The 20483-nt window shown below is 37.7% G+C and overlaps 1 protein-coding gene across 1 annotated transcript; it reads right to left on the reverse strand.

Moving 5' to 3' along the window:
* Window positions 1-506: 506 nt before the first annotated feature.
* LOC115412316 (high-affinity choline transporter 1-like) lies at window positions 507-19185 on the reverse strand. Its single transcript, XM_030124743.1, has 9 exons — window positions 18544-19185; window positions 17059-17310; window positions 15879-15992; window positions 14697-14852; window positions 14399-14547; window positions 13109-13252; window positions 11949-12102; window positions 5426-5643; window positions 507-2827 (listed from the first exon to the last, which is right to left on the reverse strand). Exons 2-9 carry the CDS (start codon window positions 17240-17242, stop codon window positions 2174-2176), a joined length of 1773 nt encoding a protein of 590 aa, XP_029980603.1. The 5' UTR covers window positions 17243-17310; window positions 18544-19185; the 3' UTR covers window positions 507-2173.
* Between the last annotated feature and the right edge of the window lie 1298 nt (window positions 19186-20483).

Below are 20483 nucleotides of genomic sequence, written 5' to 3' on the forward strand. Positions count from 1 at the left end.
TGACTTGTATCCGATCTGTTAGAAACAGTTTGAATAGCACAAATCTGATTTTTTCAAATCTGACCTAGTCCACTTTCATATGTGGTTCTAAATCCAATACACATCTGATGTTTATAGTTTATTATAATAGTTTATTATTTCAGTTATATTGTATTTTTAAGTCTTTTTTTGTGTATTGTTTATTTCGGGGGAGGTATTCATATAAGCCTTCTTTTTTGGCTTCTAACCTCCCCTGCAAAATTTTGTTACTTGTTTGAATGTTGTTGTTTTTTTCCATTGCTGTTTTTATTTTGTGCAAATAAATAAATAAATAAAAAATAAATGTTTTGCTGTCAGTCTGAAAGGCCTGGTTGCATTTATTCAACCTTTACGTGATTGAAATGCGACAAACATCACAACTCTGCGTCCTTCCATTTTTACTTCCGTAAACACAATGCGTGCCTGTGTGGTCACGTTTACACCAGGACCTTTTTTGTGAGTGAGGGTCACTTCGGGGTTGCCTTCAGTTCATACTTAAAACTGATAGAAGTTGCATTTAATGTGTAATCTGAACGAGCACACAAAAAGTCTGATTTCACCAAAAAATCCAAACTGTGCATCAAGACCTGCTGTCTGAACGTAGCCATATTTTTGTGGTCTAGATATTTGTAACTTGAAAGGGGCATTAAACTGACAGATCTGTAATAGATGTCTTTCAAGTGTTCACCTCATGATGGGTCGTTGTCTCTGGGTCTCTGCGCGATCACGTTCATGAATAGTCTTTTGTGGATCTGGTCTGAGCCGCCTTGTTTTTTCTCATTTTCGGTGACAGTAATAATACCAGAGAAGAGAGTTTGTACAAGGTGAATTTGACCAAATGTTGGTGTAAGATCTGATTGGCTGGAGGTTAACTCTGGTTCGACTGGTTATTATAGTAGTTAAGGACCAGAGGGGACAGTCTGCTGTGACTGTTTGATCAGTTTTTGCGACATTGAGAAAGTATTTCTGCTTTTCTGCTCATATTTAACTAAACATTCAACACACTGATGAAGCATGAAACAAACAGCAGCATGATACAATTCCAGAAGAAAACACTGCACTTCTTACTTCACTACATTTATCTGACAGACTAAATTACCTGTCAGATGTTTGACAAATAAAATGCATGAAGAACTTATGAAATATAGTGCAATGCTTTGCTAGAGATTAAATTATTAAACAATATGAAGAAGTACAGAAGTAATGGCAGCTAATAGTGAAACAACCAATCACAGCAGACCATCGATCCAGGGTATAGAACTGCTTACTCCACATTTAACATTTATGGTGTGTACGACTTTGGCTGCAGCTTATTAAATACTTACTGTAGAAATCAGAAAATGTTTTGACTAAATGTAAAATGGGATTTGCAGAATCGTCATATACCAACCATCTGTTTGGCAAATTGGTTTGGTGATAAAATAGCTGTGTAAAGTCTTTATCCTGACTTTTTGTGTCTGGAATTTGTGGATAAGATCGGATAATTAAGAGTATGACGAACAAATAACATAAAATTAGGCAGAAACTGGTCTCTAAGTACAAACAATGGAGGTAATGTTTAAATTTAACACAGTATCTTTATCTGTACAACACAGATAATAAAAGTATTATTGCTCTATACTCTAGGCAAAAAAATGAAAGTCAAATGAGGTTTCTGAAGCGCTCTCAAAGCCTGGTTGTTGTCTGGTTTACACGTGTAGATTAACAGACACACACACACACTGTTATGAAGACATGGACACAGTTCCGTGATTAGATATTGCACTATTCTCTTTACCCACAGTCCACTGCACTCTGCCGTTGGTTTGCCTCCGACTGATCACTGTAGCAGCATTTTAAATCAATCTGGTTGCGTTGATGATTCGTCTTCACAAAGAGATTCACAGAGTCATGACTGAAAACACAAAAGTGATACCCTTAACACAGCTGATTTGATTGACTGTCAACTTCACGGTTCTAGGCAAGGACTCTTAAAAAAGAAGGACGCACCATGTCATCAGCACAAAACAAACTTGTGGAATCCCTCGGAAGCTGGTTTCTGCACATTCGGCTTCCGGTGTGGCAGTAGCAAGTTTCCTGAAGAATGTCAATGCCTCTTTGACTATTCCTTCTTCTTCAGATTCCTCGGTTCTAGTCTCCTTTGTGCCATTGTTGCCTAGTTTTCGTTGTGAAAAGCCTCAGGACTAGACGCCCCGTCATCACTGAGGATCTCAGTGTTTGTGAAGGTTCCGGCAAGTGACGCGCCCAGACCCTGCCTGACCGGCGCCATCTCCGACAGGTTGATGTTGTCGTGGTTACCCACCAGCGTGGCCTTGTCCATGATCTCCTTGCTGTGCTTGGACACCACAGCATCCAGGAAGTCGTACTTGTGTGACAGCATACCGCTCTCAAACAGGTACTTTGTCAGATAGGAAAAGATCACATTAGCCAAAAATGACGCCCACATGGACACTGACTTGAACGGGAACCTCTGCTGGACAAAGTACTCCACGTCCCCAGTGAGATGGTGGACTCTCTCCTGGGTCACCCAACCAGGGTAGTATATGAAAGGAGGGAGTTTGAGGTAGGGCTCCCCGCCACCGATACGCAGCAGAAGGCCGAAGATGTAGCCCGCCACCGAGCCGTAGGTGTTAGTGAATTTTACAAACAGTACGCTGAGAAGCTGAGGGAAGATGATTACGTAGACCAAGTCAGAGCTCAGATACCACAGACCGTACACTGATCCCGTTAGCAAGGCCATGGCCGTGGCGAGAGCTCCGAACACAAAGATTGTAAAACGCATCACCCAGACTATCTCACGGTCAGAGGCCTGGAAGACACAAGACAGAGGCAAGCAAATGGGACGGAGTTTAGGTAAATGTAAATGTAAGAAAACACAGCGACATATGAGGTCTGCTTCCATGTAACTGTCAAAAGAGACTGAAGGAATATGCATGATTCTAATAAACTCAGTCAGAGAAGTAAAATACTTCATTTTACATCTGGCTTCTATGGTGTTTTCATGAATGAAACTTTGACTTCTATTGATACAACCAGCCATGTTTTCTCATTCTATGGAAGTCAAATGAGTCAATTAAAGTTAAACGTTTAAAGCATCCAAACAGAGAAAAAATGGTTTCTGTCGGCCATTATGGAAAAAAATAAAAACCACCCGGTATGAGCATGAAGATGTGTTTTCAAAATTGAGGGAACATCACTGTCTGATATACTACAAACAGGTCAAGAACTCCAGCAGCATTTGTCATATAGAAGAACTTTACTTAGACATAGACAGACTTTATTTGCCATTCCAGATTTTACATCAAAAATGAAATTTTGATGCAGTTGGCTCAGCAGGCAGCAGCAATAAATACAACAGGCACTATATGTACAGACACAGGATATTATAAATGTGCATATAAATTCTATGTGTGAACTTCATTCTAACTATAGACCATAATGTAGACAGTCTGTGGTTATAATGAAATAAAGTTCCTCTGTATAACAAGTGCTGCTGGACATTTTGACCTGTGGTTAGTTTTTCTCCTTCTTCATTTGCCTTAGAAGTAGGTCAAGTTGTACCAGAGCTTTCTATTTTGATAAATTCCAAAAAAGTGTAGTGGATAAATGGTGTTAAGTCATGCTCATCATGCTAGAAACAGGACTGAAACTTCCCAAAACTGACGACAATAAAGATACAAAGTCCAAAATGTTTGGACTGGTACCAGTGGTCTTCTAAAAGTCTTTTGGAACGTGTTGCTTGCTGTATGTTAAACACTTTCTTTGCATTAGTCTTGACTTCAACAAGTTCTCAAGAGGTGCCAGAGATGATTTACATAACTTTTTATTCCAGTTTATGACAAATCCATTAACAGTACTGTAGCTGTTGTATTGTACGTTAAAACGCTGTTGCCCATAAAGTTGAAATAACTCTCTTTTCAGACACATTCCTCTTTTTATTCTTATTAATACATATAGGTAATCATCTCTGACCAGGTGTAAATATTTCATACTGAGTCTCAGTTACACTTTATCTTAAAAGAATAAATCACATTGTCGCAATCATTTTATGAGAAAAGGTACAAATATTTTATTCTGACTTTATGGCCAACAGTGTAAATTATTCAACTGTTGTGAAGTGTTTTCTTCTGTGAGCTCTTTTAACCCTGTAAAGCCCGAATCAATAAATCATTGACAGAAAATTCCAGTTCTTTGAAACTGGAGCCGTTATTGGTCCTTCTAAACAACCAAAAAAATTTATTTTTAAATATCAGTTTCCCTGTATGAGTTTCAATTTTGTATCATATTTGATACATCGGGTCTCAATGATCAAATATTATTATTTTTGAACAAACAAAAACATAATATAACACAAACATGTCTAACAAATTGGTAATTCCTTTTCAAAATTGGTAGTTCTGCCTCCTTCCTCATTAATGACAGTCTTGCAGTGTCACTGGAAAGGCCTCTGGTGACTGAATTCCTTCCCCCTAGTGGATTATCTGTGTATTGCATGTATCTAATTGTATACATCAGGTTTTTCAAGTAAAAAATATTGCACTAGGGCAGTGTTTTTCAACCTTGGGGTCCGGACCCCACGTGGAGTTGCCTGGTATTCAAATGGGGTCACCTGAAATTTCTAGTAATTGGTAAAAATAAAAAATAAACAAACTTACAAATAAACAATATATGGTGAGTTGACAGAGACAATCACAATCCATAAAAGACATGACAAGCTGAAGCTGAAACTGAAGCACTGTGGTTCTGTTTATCTGTCAAATGTTCATTGTGGTCAGTTTCAGATGCTGCAGCTCTTTCATAATTCACAGTTTGAGTTCTTGTTGGTTCAGTATTAATTGTCAGCCTTGGAAATCCAAGCTGGACTGACTGTACATATCCTGACCAAGGAAAATCAAATTCTGACTTTGTGCAGTAATCTACACCTGGCTTTTCTGCCTCCATCCACAATAATATACATTTTATAGACCAATTGTTGACTGAAATTAACATTTATTTGCAACATAATATAGCAAACTATTACATGATGAAAAACAACTTCATTTTAACAAAAAAAAAAGTCTCAGTTTTGAATGTCTGGGGTCGCCAGAAATTTGTGATGTTAAAACGGGGTCACGGGCCACAAAAGGTTGGGAACCACTGAACTAGGGCTTCAAAACTCATGTGTCAAATATGATGCATTTGGCGTTATAGGGTTAAAAGCTCTTTCATGGTTAAAAGGTCTCATCTGTGTGTTCTGCAGCTGTAGATTGAACTCGCTGCTGTTTCATTCATTCAAGGCCACATTTGACGGTGACACTTTTAAACCACTGAGAAGAAACTAGAATTGATTTATTGATCGGTTGACTGACGCTTCTAAAGCATGACTAAAACGGTGCAGATGTGTGTTAGCATTACCGTTGGCACTTACCGACTGCCTGAAGGCGAGCTGATAGATGTTTCTGGCGAACATGGAGCTGGCCGAGAGGATGGACGAGTCTGCTGACGACATGACGGCCGCTGACACCGCCCCCAGACCGAAGAAGGAGACGTAGGGCGGGCAGAGGTGCTGGAGCACTATGGGTAGAATCATGTCTGACTCATCCTTGTCCTTTGGTGGGAGGGAGCCGTAAGAGGTCTGGTTCCAGTCTGGGGAAAAACAAAAACAACATCTACTCAGAGTGCTGGTGCAGGTCTTCAAAGACTTAAAAAGAATGGAATTTTAAAACACTGTTTTCCAGACCTTGAAAAGTCTGGAATTTTGTGTGAAAGTCTTAAAGGGGTGATATTTATCTTTTTTTTTTTTTTTTTAATGGAATTCTGCATTTTAAAACATTTCCCTGTGGTCTACATAAACTGTAAATGCTCTGCTTGGGTCTGAACTCCACAGGTCCATCTCCAACCCTATTTCTGAGTGGTCCTAAATCCGATATCTGATATTTTGCAATGGGAGTTCAGTCTGAATGGCCAGGTCGCATTCATCTGACCTTTATGTCATTGAAATGCGACAAACATCACAATTCTGCGTCCCAGGAGGAGGAGCGGTGGGAAAAATACATTTCCTTCCGTAAACACAGTGCATATCTGCGTGGTTACGTATTACGTCAGGACCTCTTTTGTGCATGTGGGTCACTTCAGAGTCGCATTTAGTTCATACTCAAAACTGATAGAAGTCGCATTTAATGTGTAATATGAACAAGCACAGAAAAAAATCAGATTTTAACAAAGTATCTGGGGGATTAATAAAGTATCTATCTATCTATCTATCTATCTATCTATCTGTTCAGGGACCACATTCAGCCTAATATGATATAAAGTGGGCCGGACCAGTAAAATAATATAAATCATAGGATAAGAACTGATAAATAATGTCAAGTCCAAAGTTTTCTCTACGTTTTTGAGTGAAAAAAGTTAAATTCTGTTATAAAAATGTTCACATCTACGAACTGTCCTTAAACATAACATGAACAAATATGAACAACCTGAAATTCTTAAGAAAAATAAGTACAATTTGACCAATATCACACCTTAGTTTATCATTTATACATATGCATCACAACTTACAGATCACAGTAGAGCTACAAATACACAGAACATTTAGTATTTCACCCAAAAAATCCAAATTGTGCATTAACATTAAGACTTTTGCACAGAACTGTATGAAGTATATAAATAAAACTGTAGAAATTTCCTACAGGACAGTGGTTCTCGCTGTCAGTTGATGAAACACCTGCACATTGATTATATAACTATAAATAAGATCAACAGAAGGGGGCTAAAGAATATAAATGTAGTGGTTACTCCCTTTCTCCCTTTCATTTAAAGCTATACCTACCGATGTGGCATTTCTCACAGCACTTTGTAAAAGTTTGAACATGAACAACCCGCCTCCCTCCAAAGCCCCGCCCCCTTCCCTCTGCCTGAGCACTGAGGCTCCTCCTCCTCTCTCCTCATGCGCGATGGAAACAGGAGGAAGCAGAGGTGGAGGTCCGGTCCGTTTTGACGTGTCCGCGGACCCCTCCCTCAGTAATCAGATGCATCATCCACCTGCCACGGGCCCGCGGCTCCTGTTCCATCAGTAGACCTGGTCTGTGCAGTACTGGGTCAGTGTCTTCACTGCAGTGCCCAGGGGATGGGCGCGCGCACTGTGAACGCGCGGCCTCCACGAATTTTCCGTGGACATTTGAGGTTTCATAGTCCATACAATTATCGTCCTACATCATCTTACATTGTGTGACACCATGTACATGTACCTGTATGAGTCCCACCGTCATAAAAGCTGAGCTGTATGCAGACCTGTTCAGTCCAGTACAGCAGACTTCCGGACTTTTATCTCCATCCTTCATTCATCAGACTCCCGTTTGTGCCCCTCAGTTGTTGTTTCTGTTCATAAATCCGTTTTTTCCCTTCCACATGTGCATGTCTGTTCTATCCAAACACATCCTAGACAGTAGACTGTGGTCAGTGACAGGAGAAGCAGCGCGAGTGAAGCGTCAGATTCAGAGGGACACATATCGGATGTGAGGCGGCGATAGTGGATCGGATGCTGGACGGCCGTAATGGATGATTGACAGGAGGCTCAGTCAGGTTCGGCCAATTATTTCATTCGGACCGACTAAAATGATTGGTCAGACTTTTATTCGAAATATATGAGAATTAAACATTTTTGAGTTTCAATACCTGGTGGATTTCTTTTACATTTTAGTTTGACACACTTATTAGGAGCATTTTAAGATGACAAAAGAAAAGTGTAAAAATGCCACATCATACAGTATAGCTTTAATTTAAATCTGGAGAATTTGTTGCATATGTGCCTATTAATTGTTGTTTTGTTCATTTAATTATTAGCTGTTGGGAATAAATCTAAACTAATTAAATGAGTTTTTACCTACTATGGAGCAAATTCATTAAAATGACATTGCCTTGTGGAGTTGTAAAAGTCTGCTCACGTCGGATCCCTGTACAATACTTTTGCAAATTAAATTCTGTGTTTCCATCCCTGACTGTGGAGTGAATGTTAATTAATGTCAGTGAAGGTTCCTGTAGAAATGGGAACCATTAGAGGAACTAGTTTGTCTGTTTAATAATCTGTTACTGGAAGAAGTAAAAGAATTGTATTAATTATGTCATCAATGCAACGCAGATTGTTACACTTCATTACTTTTTCATTCATTTTCTAACAGCTGCTTTCAACTGGTCATAAAATATTACCTTAAATCAACACTGTACAATAGTAGTAGAGGTCTCTTCTAATTTCACAGGTGGAGACTGGTGATTTTGTGCTAATATTATTCGGTTTTGTTGCATCATTGATGAATTTGACACATTTTTTTTCATTTTTGTTTATTTTGTTCATTTGAATTCATTTCATTGAGGATTTACTTCATTTTTTAAAATTAATTTTTAAAAACTTTGTTGATTTTACTCATTTTGTTGAATGTTTTATTCATTTTTGTCTCACTTTGTCAATTTTTGTTTTCTTTTTTGTTAATTTTGTTTTTTCTTTTCTCATTTTTGTTAATTTAAATGATGATGATGATAATTTTTTGGATTATTTTGAGTTTTCTCTTTATTTGGTTTACCCTTATTCATTTTTTTTTTCATTTTCTTTTCATTAATCTACTTTATATGCTGACAATATAAATCCCTTCTCAGTTCTTTTTCTTTCTTTTCTCAGCTACAGTCGGAGAAAATGTTAAGTATTGTGAAGCACTAGATCTGAGAATCCAAAATGTACTTGTATTAATAATATAGAGTAGAAGGGCATGACCAGAATTTAAAACTAACTGTCATTAGTAACATGTTCGGATCTTGTTTCTATCCTTGGAACATGATCCTAAATTCAGATTAAATTAAATAATGGTGGAATTTCCAGTAGTCTGGTCTAATATTGACTCCTCACACAATCGTCTTATTAAATGGCTACAACTATTTTTGAAGCTGAAAAACAAAAGTCTACAAACGTTATTAGTGTAACCATGTTTGGAAAAGAAATGGGAAAACAGATTAATAGTAAGAAAAATATCATCATTAATTAATTGGTTATTATTTAAAATTGGTTTATAAATGCTCCAACAGATACCATTTAATATGAAATGTGATTCAGTGTTAGGGAATACATAATGAGGAGTAATTGCATTTTAATATTAAATGTGATTAATAATCGTTTCATGAATAATGATTAATGCTGATGTGACGTCATTAATTCTGATGAGATGGGTGTTTCTGTGGGAAACGTGGGATACTTAAAGTAAATGTATTGTTTAATATCATGGACTGTGGTGCGTTAATGTCATTACATGGATGTGAGAGCAGCTCTGGCTCCTCAGAGGCGTCAGGTGTTTAATGTCTGATCAGTTTGACCTACTGGGTGGGTCAGCTGGCCTTTACGTCTCCCAGCAGGACTGTGAATCATCTTCCCACACATGCACAGAGCATCAAAATCCACCCATCCATCCACTCTCTGCCACCGTTTCCATCCTCATTGGTCGCCTTATGTCTCTATTCCTCTTGTATCCTGTGACATCCTTGTATCTTCCTCCATCTTCATCTTCCAGAGGTGTAAAAATCTGTGTCTTCCTCCTGCTCCCCTGATTAGTGTTCACATTTAACGGCTTCACAGAGACCAAAATAATTAGCTCCTCTTCAGATGTAATATTCACCAAACCGCCACGGTCTGACGGTTCTCCCCTCTGCCTGTCGTGACAGGATCCGTCTGCTGTTGTTTACCCTCCAGATACTGTTTGCATCTGCATTTACACATCTGAAAAAGCTGCTGTGGTGTAAACAACCCGCGAACACACAGTTTCCTCTTTGATCCACTCTCCTGTTTGAATAAAGGATCAAATTCCTGGATGTTTGGATTGTCTTGTAATGTTTCATTAACTGCTTAATCAGTGCCGATGCATATTATTCATTACTAGCATTAGTTTGTGTGTTCTTTTTAACAATTTGTTACTACATCTGCTGTGTAGATGTCACTTATATCTGTATCTTTTGCAAACATCATATCTACATATATACAGATTTTTACATATTTTTGAATTTATTACCTCCTACCACCAAGGAGGTTATGTTTTCATCTGGGTTTGTCTGTTTGTCTGTTAGCAAGATAACTCAAAAAGTTAGAAATGGATTTGGATGAAATTTTGACACTGGCACAAGGAACAAATGATTACATTTTGATGGTGATGGGGGGAGGGTGATCTGCCTTGGCGGAGGTCTGCACTTTGCTAGTCTATTTTTTTTTTTTTTTTTTGGGTTAACTTATTGCAGTGTTTTTCAACCTTGGGGTCATGACCCCATGTGGGGTTGCCTGGAATTCAAATGGGGTCACCTGAGATTTCTAGTAATTGATAAAAAAAAAAATTATCAATAAAAAATATATGGTGAGTTGACAGAGACAATCCCAGTCCATAACAGACATGACAAACTGTGAAGCTGAAACTGAAGCACAGTGGTTCTGTTTATCTGTCAAATGTTCATTGTGGTCAGTTTCAGATGCTGCAGCTCTTTCATAATTCATAGTTTGAGTTCTTGTTTGTTCAGTATTAATTGTCAGCCTTGTAAATCCAAGCTGGACTGACTGTACATATCCTGACCAAGGAAAATAAAATTCTGACTTTGTGCAGTAATCTACACCTGGCTTTTCTGCCTCCATCCAGAATAATATACATTATATAGACTAAATGTAGGCTAAAATTAACGTTTATTTGCAGCATAGTATAGCAAACTATTACATGATCAAAAACAAATTAATTTTAGCCAAAAAATGTCTCTGTTTTGAATGTCTGGGGTCACCAGAAATTTGTGATGTTAAAATGGGATCATGAGACAAAAAAGGTTGGGAACCAGTGACTTATTGACTTCAGTGCTCTGGAGTGTTCAGTCTAAATTTGTAATTTCTCTTTGCCTTTTGTTCACCTTTATATTTTATTCCGACTTATGTTTGAAATAAAGTTCATCATCATCATCATATTTGACCTCACACAGTTCAGAAATCCATGGGTGACGTAACAGTTTCTCGTATTCACAGTTATATACAGTCTATGGCCTTGGTCAAGCAAGACTGTTTCTATTTTCTTGTCTCTATGTGATTGGAAAATTTTCAGTGGGTTACTAAGTCGCCTTGAGGGAGATGGAGATAATTTCAAGGGCAAAATGAACATGAAGAAGAGGATTAACCTGCTCCAAATGTCACAGGTTCAGCCTGTTACTTACCAGGGCTTTAGTTTTACATATGCAGAGTATGAGGCCAAAAGCCACTTGGCTACAAAGGTAACGCAGGGCTCTACTGGATCAGCTGGTGTGTTGATGACTAATGACTGGGATTTGGTTCTTACCGGTTACATGAGCTCTTTTTTTTTTTTTTTTTTTTTTTTTAAATCACAGAAACACTGCAACATTAAACATTAAAATCAGAGGCTTATGACATGTCAGCACAAACATTATCAGCTGACTGAAACACCAAAAATGTGTCTGTGTTCACGTCTTGAGTTCATATTAATTAATATGGTTAATATGGATCACCAGTGAGTTCTATAATCTGGAGTCCAATGGAAGTTCAGCTTTTCATCACATTGAGCAGCAACACGTTTTTCTCTATGATACTGAAAGCATTGGAATTTTGATCATTTTATATTTTATACACTAAAATGTTGGTGTGACATGTTGCTAATGATCATATACTGACACGTGCAGGACTTAAAATCATGATGTGCCGAAGAAATGCTGATTTCAGATTCTGAATAGTGTACCCAGTTTAGGTAAAAGTAAAAAATAATAATAATAAAAAAGAAAGTTTTCTCCCAGCAGCAAAATCATTCCAAATCTGAGTAAAATAATCCAAGTGTAATCCACTCTGAAATGCAGCCTGGTTGCCCTAGACATATGTTCTGTGCATATGTGGAAATGACGATCAAACAAACTGCATGAGGATGTGTGTCTGTATTTACCAGTGGAAGCCCCTATAGCTCCTATGAGGACTGAGGGGACGGCCATGACCAAGCATCCGAAAGCAGCGAGGAAAGAAAGGACCTGGGCGTAGGTAGCTGAAGAGGCAGAAAGAACCCGTTGAAAATAGACCTGCCAGGGAATCCCCCCCAACACCTAGAAACAGAAACACCATAGTAAATACAGACACCAAACCAACGCACAACAGTCAGCTGAACCTGGTCGAACATGGCCCATTTATGCAACAAAAGTGAAAAACACTGAAACACATTTCCATACAGGGTTGGTACGGGTGCTTGAAATCCTTGAAAATGCTTGAAATTCAATGTTGGGTTTTCAAGGTCTGGAAAGTGCTTGGATTTTAGTTTAATTGCTTGAAAATGCAATTATAACTCTGTGATGTGACTTATTTATTCATTTTTAATATTAACTCAAGCCAAAGCTGCATACAGAGAGGTGATACATTTCAAAAAATAAAACTTTATGTCAAAAAACAAATTTCCAGTAGTTCTCAGGTCATCTCCAGGTACATTTTTATCTTAATCTTTGGCTCGAAGCGAGTGCGTCTGAAGAACGCCGAGTAGCTGCCCTTCTTTTTTTGGATAAAACTTTGTGTTCTCCTTTAATTTATAAACTTTTTGCTATTATGAAACATAATTTAAGATTTTTGGAGCATTATAAAATGTGCATAATTGTAACAAAAAGTGAAAAAAATAATCATGTATTTTTGTAGATGTGTATTTTACCCCAGCAATAAGGTGCTGTGCTGGAAAAATTAGAAAATGACCCTCAAAAGTGCTTGTAAAGTGCTTGAATTTGACCTTGAAAAATGTGTACGAACCCTGAGTAAACTGTGCGATAAACTGTATCCCTATCCAACCTGTGGCATGATCAGCTTGTGCACAGCTGGAAATTGTATATATCTTTTTTGATTTTTGATTTGCCTTTATTTTGATTTTGTACTTCTTTTGCTCCTGTGTGCTTTTGTACTTTGCTGCTGTAAACCTGGAATTTCCCCTTGTGGGACTAATAAAGGCATATCTTATCTTATCTTATCTTATCTTATGTATAAGTATTCAATTTACACCCATCTTAATTGGAGTTAGAATATGCACACAGTCTACTGATAGGTCATCATACAACTGGCACACTTCTGACTTACCAGTAAAAAGAAGTTGTCTGCCCACAGCCATTTGTCTTCAGGCTCAATTTTCCCCAGCCATGGTGACTGGTAGATGACTTCCTTGGCTGAGACAGTGATGTCTGACACGGCAGGATTGGATAGGGCGAAAGGCACACTGATCCACTGGTGAAAAAGACCAGATTGAGGTGTAAATATTATTATAACAGCCACATACATACAGGTTTCTTCCACTTCTTGTATATTTTAATGCCTGGTACAACTAAAGGTACATCTGTTTGGACAAATATAATGATAACAACAAAAATAGCTCATAGTAGTTTAATTTCAAAGTTGATATCTAGACATTTTCCATGTTTTCTTGATAATAACCAAAATCACTTCAGTTCTTACATCAATATCTATGGCATTGTACTGACAAAAACAGTGCTTTTACACATTCCATGTTATCTTTTCTGTCTGTTTTAGTCACATGATACACACAGGCGTTAGTACTTGATTGCATAATCATTGTTTTTGATGACTTTTGATGGTCTAATAATTTTTTCAGCGACTGTATTGTTCTAATGCAGTGTTTCTCAAACTGTGGGGCGGGTTCAATGGGGGGGCTGCGAAGGCCTCCCGGGGTGGTATGGGATCCCTCCTGGGTGTTTTTTTTCTTCTTCTTCAGGTTAGAACATGTAGCTGGTGGAATTAATATTTTAGCGTTGGAGCACGCCATGGTGATCTGTCACTAGACTAAACATAGAGTTTAGGTTTGGAGAATGGACAAGGATTGGACTGGAAAAGAAAAATGTGCAATGTTTCTGTTTTTGCACAATTTATACTGTTTGTACTTTAATGTTCTGAGATGTGCAATGGAAATGAGCTCAGTGCAGCCACTTATATTGCTAAAATGTTCATGTTTGTTTCCAAAAATTTGTCTCTTGTTCTAAAAAAGTACCTTTATTGTCATAGTTGTAATATAATTGTGCATTTCCTATTTTTATTTGGAAAAATATTGCCTCAGGGAGCAGTCTGGTTGAGTTTATTTGTATTGTTCAAGCAAAAATCTAAGTTATTTTTAATTTGAACAACAAATTATTCAAGGAAAAGCAAAAAAAATATTGTTACATTATTGATGTTTCTTTCAATAAAAGTTATCATTGCACCACTGTTACAATGTTGTTGGGGTTGAGGGGGGTCTGAAGATTTTTCATCCTCCAAAGGGGGGCTGACAGAAAAAGACTGAGAACCACTGATCTAATGTGTGCTCTATCGGTTTATTATTCTGCAGTCTGTCATTCGACCTGATCAGACTGTGGAACTCACCAAGCCCACAAATATGCAGAAAAGCTGGACCACGTCTGTGTACGCGACGGAGTAGAGTCCTCCAACAAGGGTGTAGAAGATAGCGATCAGGGCTGAAATCACCACTGACATGTTGATGTTTATGTCCACAATCACACTCAGAGTGGCACCTGAATGCAACATGAAGAAAGGCTCGCTGAGACTTATATATGTATGACAGGTGTTTACTTAGGATGAGCCATGACGGGACTTTAGGCGTTTAACAGTTTGGACATAAAAGAGCTGACATTTGTTTGATGAGCGCTTGTTGTGCACCTACCCAGGGCAGATAAAATGGCTGCAGACCAGAAGATTTCCCCCATGAGAGCAGGGATGAAGAGCAGCCCCCCCATCCTTTCCCCATAGAGCTGCTGAAAGGGATCCAGCATGGTTACGTATCCCCGCGAACGCATGGGCTTGGCAAAGAAAAGGCCACCTGAATGATTTAAACCATTTAAGGGAGTCACAGAAATGGCAACACATCACTTAGACAAATGCATTTCATAGAAATACGATCAGTAAGTGGAACCACATGTTGAATAAGCACAGGATTCCTGATTAATTATTAACTTTACGCAAAGGAGTGATATTTTGCTTTAAAAAAAAAAAAAAAAAAAAAAAAAAAAGGAATTATGCATTTTCAAACATTTCCATGTGGTCCACATAAACTGTAAATGCTATACTTGTGTCTGAATTCTTCATTAATTCAACTCCACAGGTCCATCTTTAACCCTTTTTCTTAGTAATGACACCAGAAAGGTAGTTTGAAAATGTTTCTGTCAGTAAAACATATGTTACTGTGAATTATGCATTCATTGGCTCATACATTGAATAACATGAACTTTTCTACTACACGCAGCAGGTGCAATCTCATCCAAAAAAGTAGGCACGCAAGTATAAAAGTACATAAAGTGAAGGTCTTGGGGTCAAAAAAAAAAAACAGTTTTGAAAAAGTTTGGAATTTTTATTTGGATAAAGAGCAAGCACCCTGTAATTATTACAAAATAAAAGCCTTCTTGTATTTCAATGGATAAAACCCATTAAATGCTTAACTGAGCTTTTATTATGTAAATGTTGCCTGTGTGGTGCTGAACATGCAAAAATACAAACAGATAATAGAAGAGAATCTTAAGTCTTTAAACTGTATTTTCATAATAACACCATGAGCAAGTACAGGTCTGAACAAATAAGCAGGAATGGTAATGATTCTTCAGCGTCTCAGACCAACAGATCTGAACTGTGGATCATCAGCACTATGAAATACCAGAATAACTTTATACCTTCATAAGCCTCAGAATCAAACTCAGCCATGTGGAAGAAATGCTGTGATTTCAGCATCAAACTCCATTCTTTTCTTTTATATCTGTGTCCAGTGGTGAAAACAACAGTGGTGTTTCTAGCTTTTATCACTTTGTCACTTTAAAGTGGATACCCCCAGGTCTCCAAAAACCAGGATCCTTACCTACTACCAGGCTGAGTGCATATCCAAAGGGCGCCTGAGCCCAGGCCAGGCCGTAGTCTGGCAGGTACACATACTCTGCTGTCCCGTTGATGTAGCCCCCACCCACCCAGGTGGCTGAAAACCAAGAAAAAACACTCTTATTTTCAGTAAAAATAAGCACTTTTATGGAGTCATTTTTCATAAATGTCATTTATAAACACATTACGTCAGTGTGTCTATTAAACCCATAAAGACCCAAACATCCACCAGCGACCAAAACCATCTACTGATCTGTTTAAGAACTTCTGATCCACTGATCCTATTAATACATGTAAATAATTAGTGTAAAATACAGTTAGTCATCTTTTCAAGGTCATCAGATATGACCCATTTGGACATTCAGAAGTTACATAGTTACCATGGAAACATTGTCATCTTCTACAGCATCGATTCACCAGTAAAACTCATGTATCAATGACGGTGGATGGACACACTTGTTTTTATATTCAGAAAATGATAGATTTTACTGAAAAAGTTACTTTTTCTTAAGTTTTCTCTGTGTTTTGATATAATAACACTCGAACATAACCTCACCATGATGATTAAAGTACATGATCAGTAAATTAAACATAAGAAAATACCAGATTTTCACTGAAAAAAGTGCAAAATAAAGTGTATAATATTATGATAAATCACTTAAAAAAAGGTTAAATGGAAAGAAAATTCATTTGGGAACTGACACAGAAATAGCACTGGGTCTTTATGGGTTAAGGAGGCAAAGATGAGAAGAGTTAACTATAAACTATTAACGATATAATAAGTATTTAGCTTTTGTGATAAAAACAAACAAACTGTACTTAGAAATTAATTACAGCTGGATTACAGATTACTTCTTAGGTGGTGATCTGAACATTATAAATCTGAAAATAATCAAATATTTAGCCATATAACATATTATTCATCATCACTGTTGCGTATTTATTTAAACTAAACTGAATAAAACAAACATTTACACCTGTTTCAGTCTGTGATGTTTGCGGTGTCACGCCAGTCCGTGCGTAAAACCCTGACGTGGCACAATTTAATCTCTGAACTCATTTAACACTTAAACTCAATGGATCCAGCGGACGATTCAGGATAAATACCGTCCAACAAACACAAGATAAAAGGCTGGACTCCCGTGGATCAGTCTTCAACTCACCGGTCATCGTGAACCCGCCGACGAACAGTCCTATGTCCCTTCCCCCGACCATGATGCTCTCGCTCCGGTCCCCGCCTTCGCCAACCCCGGAGTTCTTATTCTTCCACGCCGCCCAGATCCCGACGAAAAGAATCAGGACGTAGAAGAGCACGATAGCCACAAGACCTTCGGCGTGGATAGTCATCTTCTCTTCGTCCGCTTCCCTCCGCCGAGATCAAGTGCGCGCAGAGAGTTGGAGACGCATGGATAGAACTGGGAGACGCAAAAAGACGCATTTACAGAAATTAGTTTCATCTTAAAACAAAACTCTAATTAAACATTTCACTCCAGTTTCTAAGCTCTTATTTGTACTAGAACATCTGTGCACTTTTTTTTTTTATAACTTACTTCTTAAAAATGACTGATACCTCATTAACTTAAAAAATTATCCTATAAAGACAAAAAAAAAAAATCCTAAAAGTATATTTTAGCTTTAAACTCTTCAAATAAAGGGTGGCACGGATGCACGCAATGGCAAAAGTAAAAATATTTTTGGTTTTCTAGTTTTTCTAGTTCCCAACTTACACTTTGCTCAAGTTAAACCTGAACAGATTTCTTTTCCAGCTTTGATGAAACTCCTGAATGTCTTTCTTTTTTCATATGCCAAATGACTGAACAAAGCCTCAGAAAATGACTGAAATAGAAAGCAAAATATTAAAAAAGGCTTATTTTATATACATAATGTAAAATATATGAGCTTATGTGACTATTTATTTACTAAAACATGATGTGATGATGAATTTCTCTCACATTTTCTTGTCCAAAACTATTCAGCTTAGTTTTTTCCCCCCATCTTCGTTTAATGTAACAGTAAAAGCCAGTGTCCACATCTTACCGTTATCCAACCTGCGCGCCGAGGAGAGGGAGAAGAACAAGCACCACTTCATCTTCACCGACTCAAGACATAATCCAGCAAAAATATGAACACCGACCAATTAATACTGATCATCTGATTACACAAAAGCCTTTTTTCTTGTTAAGTTTTAAAGACGATGCGGTTTCAGATGCTTTTACGCGCGTTCTGCTGCCTATCCGGTGACTGTGTTTGACGCGTAATGCCGACTAATGTTGACTTTTTTTGGGAAATAGAGTGATGCTCAATTAGATAAGGGTTCCTAGGTTTTTGTTTTTGTGTTTCGGCTGTGCGTAAAAGTACTCGATAATGCTTTCCAAACATTACGCACCGTAAAAAAACTGCAAAGGTGTAACAAAAAAAAGAGACTAAACAGATGCGTAAGGGTTTGGGGTTTGCTGCATCATTAGAACAGAACCTGTGGGCTTCATCTCCCCTTTGCACTGACACCATGGTTCCAGGTGTCAGTGCGCTATTGCATTATTGATCTCCCTCTAAATCACCGTCTGTCTCTGCAGTCAAATGCAGTTCCATTCTCCATCCAGTGCGTATTAGTTAAGGAAAGCAACATTAAAAGACAGATATTTCCTTACCTTTCCTTTTGCAGAAACGGGTCTCAGTAGATTACAGGAGCGGGGCCTCCATAAGAAGACTTTAAAAAAAATTAAAAAGTGCCAAAAGACCCAGTTGTGAGGGTTAAATCTTAAGGAACCACAATGTAATCCTTCAGGACGAACAAACCCAATTCTCCTATGTTGTTTTAAGTCGCCGGCGTTCGTCGGCAAGAGAGAGAACGGGAGAGCGAGGGAGGGGGGAGAGAGGGTGGAGATGAATGGGAGTGGTGGGTTTATTGGGTGCTGTCAGGGTGGGTAGATGGTGGATGAATGTCTTCCAGGCCAGGACGAAAATAGCACCTAATAGAGAGTGGCATGACGCACAACCTCTCCCGGAAAGCTTTCCAATATCATAATATCATATTGGCAAACCTGTACTTGCCAGGTTACATTTCAGGCCTGATTTATGAGGGTGCGCAGGCCCCGCTTCCGCCGCCATTAAAGTGCGGCGTTTATTCTGCAAACGTAGTGGTGATGTTGAGCGTGTACGTCCTAAATAGACGCACTTTTTCACTTGCACGGCCAACTTACACTTACAACTCCGACACCTGTTTTGTCTGAGCGTCAATTCCCATTTATCAGCTTGTATTAATCAACTTCTGAAGTCTAGTTATTTAACCCATAAAGACCCAAAACCACCTGAGCTAAACTGTTTAATACCTGTTGATCCACTAATCCTATCAGTACAGATAGATAGATAGATAGATAGATAGATAGATAGATAGATAGATAGATAGATAGATAGATAGATAGATAGATACTTTATCAATGCCCCAGATTCTTATAAACAAATAAATGTTTAGATAAATAAACTGTTTAATACCTGTTGATCCATTAAGAGACAGACAGACAGACAGACAGACAGACAGACAGACAGACAGACAGACAGACAGACAGACAGACAGATAGATAGATAGATAGATAGATAGATAGATAGATAGATAGATAGATAGATAGATAGATAGATAGATAGATAGATAGATAGATAGATAGATAGATAGATAGATAGATAGATTTTATTAATCCTCAAAGGGAAATTCAAAATACGGTCACCACTCCACAAAAACAGTCATACCACATCAACCATAAATAAATAAATGTTTAAATAAATAAACTGTTTAATACCTGTTGATCAATTAATCCTATCAATGCAGACAGATAGATAGATAGTTGATCTTATTTATAGTTACATTATCAATATGCAGCTGTTTTATCAACTGACAGCGAAGGCCACTGTCCTGCAGGAAATCTCAGTTCTTTACACAGTTGTGTGCAAAAGTCTTATCTTAATGCACAATTCGGATTTTTGGGGTGAAATACTAAATGTTCTGTGTATTTGTAGATCCACTGTGATCTGTAAGTTGTGATGCATATGTATAAATGATAAACTAAGGTGTAATATTGTTAAAATTGTACTTACTTTTCTTAAGAATTTTCAGGTTCATATTTGTTCATGTTATGTTTAAGGGCAGTTCGTAGATGTAAACGTTTTTATTACAGAATTTAACTTTTTTCACTCAAAAACATAGAGAAAACTTTGGAGTTGACATTATTTATCAGTTCTTATCCTATTATTTATATTATTTTACTGGTCTGGCCCACTTTATATCATATTAGGCTGAATGTGGTAGGTAGGTAGAGAGAGAGAGAGACAGACAGACAGACAGACAGACAGACAGACTTTATTTATCCCCAAGGGGACATCCAAAATATGGTCACTTTTTCTTCAGTTTTCTGTTTTTGATATAATAATCCTAAACTTTAATCTGAGTTTTTATGAACATCGACATGATTAGTGAATTAAATAGAAGAAAATACCAGATTTTTCATGGGAGAAATGCAAAATACAGAAGATAATATTGTAAGAAATGGTGATAAATCAATTAATTTGCGAACTGCTACAAAAGTAATACTGGGTT

This window comes from Sphaeramia orbicularis, chromosome 21 (assembly GCF_902148855.1).
Source record: "Sphaeramia orbicularis chromosome 21, fSphaOr1.1, whole genome shotgun sequence".
Classification (NCBI taxonomy): domain Eukaryota; kingdom Metazoa; phylum Chordata; class Actinopteri; order Kurtiformes; family Apogonidae; genus Sphaeramia; species Sphaeramia orbicularis.

Coding starts and splice junctions, on each gene's coding strand:
- LOC115412316 (XM_030124743.1), bottom strand. CDS start 17,242: ATGACTATCCACGCCGAAGGTCTTGTGGCTATCGTGCTCTTCTACGTC. Junction 15,993..17,058: donor CGGCGGGTTCACGATGACCG/GTGAGTTGAAGA, acceptor CTTGGTTTTCAG/CCACCTGGGTGGGTGGGGGC. Junction 2,828..5,425: donor AGCTCGCCTTCAGGCAGTCG/GTAAGTGCCAAC, acceptor TGTGTCTTCCAG/GCCTCTGACCGTGAGATAGT.